The 10,892-nt window shown below is 45.7% G+C and overlaps 1 protein-coding gene across 1 annotated transcript in view; it reads right to left on the bottom strand.

Annotated features, from left to right (window-relative positions):
* Positions 1-496: 496 nt before the first annotated feature.
* Positions 497-10,892, bottom strand: part of THADA (thyroid adenoma associated) — a 306,833-nt gene continuing 296,437 nt past the window's right edge. The window contains exons 38-39 of the mRNA XM_006778691.2: positions 3,635-3,804; positions 497-2,598 (exon numbers count right to left, since the gene is read on the bottom strand). Coding sequence (XP_006778754.1) covers positions 2,203-2,598; positions 3,635-3,804 — 566 coding nt within the window. The 3' untranslated portion in view covers positions 497-2,202. The remainder of the gene's footprint in view (positions 2,599-3,634; positions 3,805-10,892) is intronic.

Raw genomic sequence — 10,892 nt, 5'->3', positions numbered from 1 at the left:
GACCTCTTCTAGCCTCCCCCGCACCTCCCCCCCCCTCCCCTGGGCCTTCACCACACTATTGTCTTTGGGTGACTGTTTCATTCTTATGACTGACCCAGCCTTCCCTGGCCCCTAGATAGAGCTGGCTTTGCTAATCACATCACAAAGTAGTGCTGCGGCTGACACTCTTAGAACCCTGGCTGTTCTGTTTTGTTCTCTGTTGAAATGACCCCAAAGACAGCAATTTGAGGGTGGCCCTGACAGTAGGGTATTCTACAGTTTCCCTGGGAATCAGGAAAGTGTAGGATAGCCATTACCCTGGCCACTGCTATTGGAGGTGAGCAACAGGATTTCAGATACAAAACCAGTGACACATCTGTCCCTCCTTCCAGGCTGTCCACAACCAGCCAAGATCAAACCCTAGGGTAATTCTGCCTAGTCAACAGCTATGTAAACACCCACTTTGCAGGCGTGGTAGAAGGATTCTGGAGATAACATATAAACATGCTATAGTTCATGCTTTGGTACAGAGTCCCTGCTGGTGTAAAACATTTTTATTATTATGCAACTGCTTGTATTTCATTTTAAATGGAGAAAAAAGGGGAATGCTGGACTTTGCTGGGGCCAGTTTCATAATATTCTACCATGGTTATCAGCACATCATGCCAACAATTCCCTGACTTCTCACCAGCCAGGCCTTCTCAGAACAAAAGAAATATTAGGTTGGCAACCTCCCATCAAGTGTGCGTGAGTCACACAGATGCCTAACCAGGAAATTTGGATCACAAAAAAACACACACCACACTTTGAGCTGAATGGTGCAAAACCAGCAAAGGAATCTCCTATTCTCGTTAAGACAAAACTTTGGACACTAAGTCAACTTTTCTCCCTCCCTAAAGAGCCATTTCTTTATACTTCTAGTGTGGCTGTATTTTTAGTGTTAGGTGGTTTTCTTTCAGAGAGAGACAAATTATACCTGAAATAAAAGCCTTTCTGCAGTAGGAAATAACCATATCAAACTCTCTCTTCTCTAAACTGCCTCTTCAGACCCTCAAACATCAATAATATAATTCTAAGAGACTGCTCACCTGAAAAGTATTTTAAAATATTTACAGATCCTAAAAGCTGGGCCAGGTTTATGTACGATTGCTGAAATGGCTTTTTCAGATAACTAGGATGAAAAATGAATGTGGATGAGGCTATGACCCATCCAATCTACGAATTTCAAGATAACTGCCTGAGGGTTACAGTTACTCTGAGATAGCAAATTAAAAATGGCAAGTCAATGAAAAACAGGACCAGCAGCAAAATGTATGCAAGAGTGACACCTGCTGGGAGTCTGAGGAAGAAAACCCTTAGGCTTGCTAGATTCAATCACTGAAATGGATCAATGTATTCTGGCTCCTAAATAAGAAACCCTTTGTTATTGTCACTAAGAAAATGGTAGTAAACAGTGTAGGCATCAAATACACCATTTATTCTGGCTCTCCTTTCCCCAGGTTCCTTCTAACAGCCAAGAGGCTATGCTTTCACTGGACAGCTAAATCAGGTATCCTAGCATTAGCACAAATACCTTTTTCTGGGGTAGGAGCTCTCAATGGCTCTTTTAATAATTAGAATGGCATGTGTAGGTCACTCAGGACTCACACATGCAGGCAATAAAGAAAACCCCTATTTGTATGAAGTTGATCCTTAATACTCTCAGGATCCATCCAACATTTGGAACATATTTCTGCTTTAGCTAAAATGGAATAAAGTTTAGAATTCTGACCAAATGGGCCATTTGCCAACGAATCCAGCTCCTACATCCAGCCAAAAAAAAGGGGGTGGGGGTGGGAATAATGTGTCAAAACCCAATTCTAAGCAGTCAATTCACAGAAAATGCAGGCTGGCTATGGCTGGACATTAGAGGTCCTAGGGGTGGGGGAGATGAAAAAGACTAATTCAGGCCCACAGGTGGCCTGCACCTGGGAACAGAGCAAATATTCAACGAGGTAGCCTCACTTCCTACAGTAGCTGCAATAAACCAGGCTGCCTTGAATGAGTGAACTGATGAAAAACTCCTCTGTAGAAAGACTGGACTCACAGAAGTCGGGGAGGTATGAAGGGCAAAAAAAAAAAAAAAAGTGAATTTATGTTCAACATATTTCCTGCAGGTTTAGTGGGGACTAATCCACCTTCACCCCACCCCGCCCCCCTCACCCTCCAGCAAGTCTCCTTTCTTCAACAAGCCATTTCTGTTCCTGGAAGAGTTAACTGATTTGCTTCTGCTGGAGAGTCAGCAGCACTGGGAACTAGGGTGTCGTCTCCTTCCTTTCCTTCCAAAAAGGCCAGCAGCCTCAGGCAAGCCAAGGTCCTTTCCTCCTGAATGCGCAGTCTCGTGAACTCCACTGTCTTCAGGAACGCAGCAGGTGGTGGCAGCTCTTTGAAGAGCTGGGAAAGGAGGTGGCACTGCTCTGACGCTGTCCTCTGAAGATGACAGAGCCTCTCGGGGCTCAGGGGACGCCAGCTGGACTTGGAGAGGAGATGGTAGAGGTTCTTGTAGAGGTGTTTCACAAAGATCAGGGTCTCAGCCCAAAAGTTGATTTCTGCTTTTTCAAACAGGTAGTCTTCTTCCACCTAAATCAAATGAAAAGCCAGAAGTCAACCTTACAGGGGATGCTTGCAAACCCCAGTCCAGATCAGCGTCCTACCAGGTGCAGAAGAGGCGTGTCCCCTCCCCCACCGGCGAGAGGGCCCACTCTGGCCTGTCAACACCAGCCACACACACCACTTGCAGCCTTGAAGGTCACCTTCTATTTTCACTCGTCGTACTTCTCTACCGGAGAGGAATTTTTTCCTCCAGACTTAACATGACCTTTGATAAAGATGTGTTTGTGGTTCCAAGCCAAGATATTTTGGGGGCCTGGTGCTGAAAAGGGGACCTGGACATGGGGGTGGGCCCTAGACTTAAAGTGCATCTAGAAACCAGAGAGGAGGGAGGGAGGGAACTCTTCGGCAGCAGAACGAAGAGCAAACTACCAAACACGAGACACTAGAGTCTCTGAGTATGAAGTTACATTTTTATAATGTTGGGGATTTTCAAGGCCATTTTATCACAGACACTTTACCTTGTTTCTCAATTTCCCATCAACAAGCTGCTTTTGAACTCTCAGCCTGCTGGTGATGCCAAGAAGGCCATCTGAGTCAGATACTGTGGCTATGAAGTTGTGAAGATGCTTTTGCTGCTTGTCTCAGTCTTGGTTTTCCTGTATGTTGACTAGTCCCCCACTTGCAGGGACTAATAGTTTTCTTCAATTAGCAAATACCCTGGAAGGACCCTGATTCTCTGGAAATGTTTCACCTTCAGACCTCACCACATGGAGCCTCTGGCTCCTCCATTGTTGACTAATACAATTCTCCATAATTCAACTCTCAACTTCCAAGGAGCCTCTTTTAAAAAAGTCCTCTCTCCCCATAGACCCGAACCCCGAAAGCCAGCACGAGAGCTGCCCCAGCAGCGCCCAGCAGGCTGCCATGGTCATCTGGAAAGTTTCTGAGCATTCAGAAGCACGTTTCAGCAGTTGTGTTAGGCCGAGTTAGTCTGTAAGTGCTGTGTCTTGTGGGTTTAGGACACTCCCCCCTCACCTCCACTTCCCCAAGACCCCAGGACTACCTGATGCTCACTGTCCACACAGACCATGAGGTCATCGCCCTCTCCCAACAGCCATCCCAGCAGGACTGGGAGTGCAGGAGCTAGCTGGTTCCACTGCTGGAGCAGGTCACACAGCACAACCAGGGCCATATCCAGCGCGATGGAGGCATCCACCTGGCAGAAGGCAAATTCTGTGGAAACGAGAGAGGTAAGAAATGAGTGTGCTGCTCAGGGCCAACCCCGGGAGGCTCTGTGGGATTCTGGGGACATGAAGGGCCTCAGGTAACAACACCAATGCCACCAGCCTGGCAGGGAGGCTGGTGGGATAGGCTCACTAAAGATTGTCAACCCACTTCTGGGTCCTGCTGTCTACACAGCTAGTCTCTCAGTGTGGATAGGAGCAAGCACACCTGTAGGACTAGACCTTTAGCTCCCCTTAGCCTGCCTAGTATAATTGGAAGGTTATCAGGAAAGCTTCGGACCCAGTGTCCCCTCTGCAGGCCTGCCACATGCCCAAATTCCATTGGTTTGCTCCTTTCTCCAGCAGCAAATCCCGCTGGGTACATACACAGAGAACCTCTAACATCTTAGAGCAGGGAATCAGAGAACTTGTTCTTAAAAGGCCAGTGTGTGTGTGTGTGTATAAAATATCTCACCCAAGGATATTTTTCCAACTAATTTTTTTTTTTTTTTTTTTTTAGAGAGAGTGAAAGAGAGAAATGTCGATATGAGAGAAATTCATTGGTTGCTTCCTGCACGAGCCCCAAACAGGGCCCAGGCTGGGGAGGAGCCTGCAACCAAGGTATGTGCACTTGACCAGAATCAAACCAGGGACCCTTCGGTCCCTAGACTGTCTCTGTATCCACTGAGCCAAACCAGCTAGGGCCAGACAGTAAATATTTCAGACTGTCACAACTACTCAACTTTGCTGAAAGTAGTCATAGACAATATGTAAACAAATGGTTGTGGCTGTGTTCCAATAAAACTTTATGTCCTAATAAAATTTGAATTTCATGTAATGTTCATGTCACAAAATATTCTTCTTTTGATTTTCCCCCAACCATCTAAAAATGCAAAAACTATTGTGTTACAGTTCACAAGCTGTACAACAGCAGGTGGTGGGCTGGGATTAGCTCAGATTTTGCTGCCCGGTCTCACAGTGACTTCGTCTTTCAGACACTCGTCTTCCTTGCTGGCTGGGTAAAGGCTGTTGAAAGAGGAAGTGGGTGCCTGAGGGAAACCATTGCTTACTTCACCATCTTGCCTGAGATTCCTAAATATGGGTTTGAAGGGAGGCTCAGGGTGTTGACACTTCCGCAAACAGCCTCACCCCTTCTACCCCCAACCTGGAGGAGGTCTGAAACATGGGACTGGAACCCCACCACCCAATGAACCTCTGTAGATCCATCCATGCACCGGTGCATGTCTTTCAATAACACACTTTTGTTGAGACCTTGTCTTTCCCAAATCCACATTTCCAGCTTCAGCTCACAGACCATTTGGCCTCACATTTCCAATTCCAGCCCACAGCTCATTTGGCTCAGCGTCTGGAATGGAAGGCCGAGTTCCCCATGGTGTGGGACCAGCCTGAGGCCTAATATGAGAGCCTATCATGTGCTGGGTCCTGACTAAGTGCTGTCTCTCCAGTCCTTCAACATCCTATGGGTTGGGTATGACCATACTTCACAGGTGAGGAATCCAGGGCTCAGACAGGTTAATACACTGTGACTGTGTATAGTTACAGAGCTTTACCAGTAAGTGGCTATAAAAAAAAATGAAATGGACAAGTTTCATGGTGTATGCAGAGCATGGATTTGGAGATTAGCACAACATTCCAGAGATCTCACCCTCTCTATGGTGAGATAAGCAGGGCCAGGATTACTTAGAGCACTCAGAGCAGCACCTTGACTCAGGAAGCAGCCAAGGGACTGATGTTACCACCTTCAGAGCCTCAACTCAACCCCCAGGACACCTTTCCCTTAGTGCCCCTGCTCCCCAGACAGCTGGCTCTGCAGCCCGGAACCAGGAGTTAAACTGGGAAACAGAAACAGAGGTGTGTATGAAGGTGCATTCTGGCTGTAAGTCTGAGCCAGGTGTTGGCCCAGCCTTCACCTATAATACAGTCCCTCTTTTTAGCTCTACCTGTAGTTCTCACCTGGTTTAGAACCTATTTGGGGAGGAGGTAGAATTAATTGGCATCTTTCAAACCTCAGAATTAGACACATGAAGAGCAGTACCAGATTAAACACAGAGCAGGTGCTCAGAACATTCCAGTTTATGGCTCTGAGATCCTGCACCTCAGGCCGGCCCTGGGCAGCTGGGGGGCTGAAGGGACTGGGGGACTCTGGAGGCAGGTGCACAGAGTGGCCGGGCCCTTGGTGGGGCTGAGGGGACTGGACGCCGCCATCTGTGGCTGTGGGCACCGCCATCTTTGAGGGCATGGTAGTCAATTTGCATATTCCCTCCTTATTGGCTGGGACACCACCATCTTTGAGGGGGTGACAATTAGCATATTTCCTCCTTATTGGCTGTGGGCGCTGCCATCTTTGAGGGTGAGGCAGCCAATTAGCATATTCCCTCCTTATTGGCTGTGGCTGCCGCCATCTTTGCGATGATGTGAGGGTCAATTAGCATATTCCCTCTTTATTAGATAGGATAACAAACACTTTCCTTCTATTGAACCCTAATTGCTCCCACCACCATGAGGGAAGTATCCCTATTGAACAAATGAGGAAGCTATGCACATAACGGTTCGGTAAACGGTCCAGGCCACACAGTCAGTAATGGTGGCACTGGGTCAAGTTGACCTGGGTGCACAGGCTGCCCCTAACCTGCAGGGAGGCAATGGAGAAACACTCCCTGTACCCTATAGAGATGAAGTCAGACTTGGTTTTATCACTTTTAGTCATTTAAAAAGCTCCCAGCTGAGGGCCATGTTTTGAGGGGGGGAAAGGTAAAAGTTATAAGTCCTAGGTATTGTGGCACCAGCAGCAGGTCAGCTTATCTTGAAAGCTTTCTAGAAGATCTGCCCTCTGACTCCTTCTTTTTTATTGTCTCCATAAGGCAAGGGCTGAAAGCCCCACAGGGAAGACAACACTTTCACGTACCAGCAAAATCAGTGCCTGCAGCTCAGGCAACCCTGCTATTAGGTCCATCAACGACATGTGCAGCTGACCAGAGATGCCACAAGGAGGGCCAGACAGCCACACCTGCCAGGACAGAGATCCTCCCTCCTGCACCATTTGGCCATGAATCATGCTTAGGCAGTGGCAGGAGCGTGATAGGAGTAACAGAGGTACAAGAGGAGAACTGGTGCATTGGCTGAAAGTGGATCCAGATGGAATTATAACAGCCAAACACCAACCCTGCAAATGCGGAGGAAAGGGGAAGGAAAGCTGGGAAGGGGGTGGGAAGATGATTAGTTGGATTTAAGTCTCCTGTTCAAGGGGCCAGATTCATCCCGTCACATTCCCTCTTTGACTCCCTTGTCCTGGACTAAGACAGCTCAGCCGGAACAGTCCAGATCCCCTTCACAAGGAGGTTGAAGAGTAAGGAGAGAAACTTTTCAACCAACTATGAAGGCCAGCTGGGCTTTCATAGGCTCGCTAGTCCATCAGGGAAATAAGAAAGCAAGTGACTAAGCAATAAGTGTGTCTGAAGAACCTGTGGTGTGTCCCGAACAGCCAAACAATTTAGAAAAATGTAACAAAACTAGAAGATTCACAATTCCAGATTTCAAAACTTACAAAGCTGCAATTATCAAGACAGTGTGGTAGTGGCATAAGGATAGACCTACAGATCAATGGAATAGAACTGAGTGCCTAGAATTAGACCCTCACACTTACGGTCAATCAATTTTTGACAAGGGTGCCAAAAACCATTAATTGGGGAGAAAGAATAGTCCTTTCAACTAGTGAGCTGAGACAACTGGATATCCACATGCAAAAGAATGAAATTGGACCCCTACCTCACAACATATAAAAAAATTAACTCAAAGTGTATCAAAGATTGAAATTTTAAGAGCGAAAACTATTAAACTCATAGAAGAAAACGTAAGAGTAAAGCTTTGTGATCTTGTATTAGGCAATGGTTTCTTAAATATGACAGTAAAAGTACAAGCAACAAAAGAAAAGTTATAAAAACTTTATAAAAACTGAAAACTTTTGTGTTTCAATGAATATCATTAAGAATGTGAAAAGATAGCTCATAGACTTGGAGAAAATATTTGCAAATCCTATATGTGACAAGGGTCTTGGATCAAGAATTCTTAAAACCCAATAATAAAAAGAAAAAAAACCCAACTAAAACATGTGCAAGAGATCTTAATCGGTGTTTCTCCAGAGAAGATATACAAATGACCAATAAGCACATGAAAAGATGCTCAGCATCATTAACCATCAGGAAAATGCAAATCTAAACTACTGGGCTAACTATAATAAAAAAGACAGGTAATAAGTTTTGGTGAAGATGTGAAGAAACTGGAACTCTCATGCACTGCTGGTAGAAATGTAAAATGGTGTACCCATTTTGGAAAGTCTCAAAGTTTCTCCCACTTTTAGGGATACAACTCAGAGAAATAAAAAACATGGTCCAAAGAAAAACTTGTACATGAATGTTCAGAGCAGCATTGTTAATTGGAAATGACCAAAATATCCACCAACCAATGAATGGATAAATAAGATGTGTTGCAGCCATACAATGGAATATTATTCAGCCATAAAGGAATGAAGTATTTGTAAATGCTATAACCAGATGAGTCTTGAAAACATTATGCTAAGTGAAAGAAGTCAGATTCAAACACACACATATTGTACAATTCCACTTACATGAAATGTCCAGAATAGGCAAATCATAGAGACAAAAAAACAGGTTAATGGTTGCCAGGGGTTGGAGAATGGGGAAAAGAGGACTGTCTACTGATAGATAGTGTTTCATTTTGGATTAATGAACATGCCCTGGAATTAGATAGTGGTGAAGGTTACACAACCTTATGAATATATGACAATTTGTACATATGTACACTTGAATATGTTATATTTATGGTATGTGAATTACATCTGGGCTGGGGGCATGGAGAGTATGGAAAGCCGAAAAAATGGCCTGCTAAAAGATATCCATGTCAGGTCCCTGGGACCTATGAGATTACCTTACTTGGAAAAGAGGTCTTTGCAGGTGTGGTTAAGTTGATGACAGTGAGATGAGAAGATAATCGTGTGTGATCTGGGTGGACCCTAAATGCCATCACAAATGTTCTATTGACAGAGACAGAGCGAGGTTTGACACCAGACACACAGAGAAGGCGATGTGAAGACAAGGACAGAGGCTGGAGTGATAAAAGCAAAGAAATGCCGACCGCCTCCAGGAGCTAGAAGAGGTGGGACTGGATTGTTCCCCAGAGCCTCCGGAGAGAGAGTGGCCCTGCTGACACCTTAATTTCTGACTTCTGTCCCCTGCCCCCCACCAGCTGTGAGACAATACACTGCTGTTATTTTAAACCATCAAGTTTGTGGCAGTTTGTTACAACAGCCACAGGAAACTAATACAAGGGGAATGAAGGGTAAATACTAAAGGGTGTGCTGTTTCTTTTCAGAGTGATGAGAATGTCCTAAAATTGATTGTTTTGATGGTTGCATAACTTTCTGAATATGCTAACTATTGAATTGTACTCTTTAAATGGGTGACTTATATGGTATGTATATGCTATATCTTAGTAAAGCTGTTATCTATAATAATAAAAGCATAATATGCTAATTAGACTGGACGACCTTCCAGATTAAGCCACGGTGCTGTGGGGCCAAGGCAGAGGCAGCGGCCGAGGATGTAGGGTCCGAGCCCCTTACATGAATTTCGCGCATCAGGCCTCTAGTAATAAAATAAAAATAAAACTCCACTCTGTGCCCAAGTTCCTTCCAGTTGCTGGGAGGAAGCCTGACCACAGTGCCTGCCTTGAAAGAGCTCACAGTTTACCTGAATCTAGATACACACACACACACACACACACACACACACACGCACACACACACTCCCCCTAACTGATTTAGAAAAATGAATGTAGACAACATGAATGAAAACAAATAAGCAACTTAATAAGAGTAAAAAGTATGCACGTTTTAAAAAAAAGAATTGGGTAGCTTTCTTCTTTTTCGATTCTCTGACATGTTTTTAAAAAATCGATTTGAGAGAGAGAGACAGAGAGAGACAGAGACATCAATTTGTTGTTCCACATATTCATGCACTGATTGGTTGATTCTTGCATGTGCCCTGACTGGGGATCAAACACACAATTTTAGTGTATTGGGACGACCCTCTAACCAACTGAGCTACCCAGCTAGGGCAAAGTGTGCACTTCTTATTCAGTAGGGTCATACTTCACCAAAAAGGGGTTGATAAATTAAATTAAATTTAGCTGGTTAAATTAAAGCTCAAAGCTTATAAAATACTTGCATTTTGTTCACTTCCAACCACACCAAAGATTAAGAAATGGATTCAAACAAATATTACCCTCAGGCAACAAGGCCTGTGAAAAAGACCTGGTTCTCCCAGGGGCTTTTGGCTTGGGGAGGTGGGGAGTGGCAATCACCAGCTGCTGAAAGTTTCAGGGTACTGCAGTGATACCAGTTTTGTGTGCAACTCACCCGTCCTGCTGCTCCCCAGCTCAGCGGGACGGAGTGAGGTGCACGTGGGCTTCACCCTGGTCCCTGGAGCCCTGGCATGTGAAGGGGCAACAGGGTGAGGAATGAGCTGAGTCCAGAGCACAGATGTTCTGAACAACAGTGTCTGGCCACACCTGGCATTCCCTCTATTTAGCAGGGATTCCTTTGACCTGAACTGTGTTAGGCCTCTCCTGTGCAAGGTACAGAGTCAGCCCCTCCCTCCAAGTGAGCCCTGCCCTCTCCAGCACCTCCCCTGCACTCTGCCTGCTCCTTGGTGGTTCCACTGGCCTCCATGTGTTTATCACCTGCACCTCTTCCTGTAAGGTAAGTGCCTTGTGCTTTTTTCCTCTTTACAGGGTCACTTACCCCAAAACACTCCTCCTGGAAGGGGCAAGGTAGCTCTCTCTCCCCATCTCCCTGACCCTGCCAAGTGAGCTGTGAAGGCAGGCAAAAGAGCCTTTGGCGGAGGTGGGATACAATGAGGATGCCTACACACGGGGGACATCCTGTGGTGGGGGCGCCTCGGCAACGTGACACCCCTTTTCCATCATCCTCCTCTCCCCTGCCTGGGCAGAGTTTATTCAATGGGTCTGCAGACACATTCCACATTCCTCAGCGATGAGCTC

The sequence above is a fragment of the Myotis davidii genome, unplaced genomic scaffold, assembly GCF_000327345.1.
Source record: "Myotis davidii unplaced genomic scaffold, ASM32734v1 scaffold6, whole genome shotgun sequence".
In the NCBI taxonomy this organism is placed as follows: Eukaryota; Metazoa; Chordata; class Mammalia; order Chiroptera; family Vespertilionidae; genus Myotis; species Myotis davidii.
This window is presented reverse-complemented; position numbering and strand designations above follow the sequence as displayed.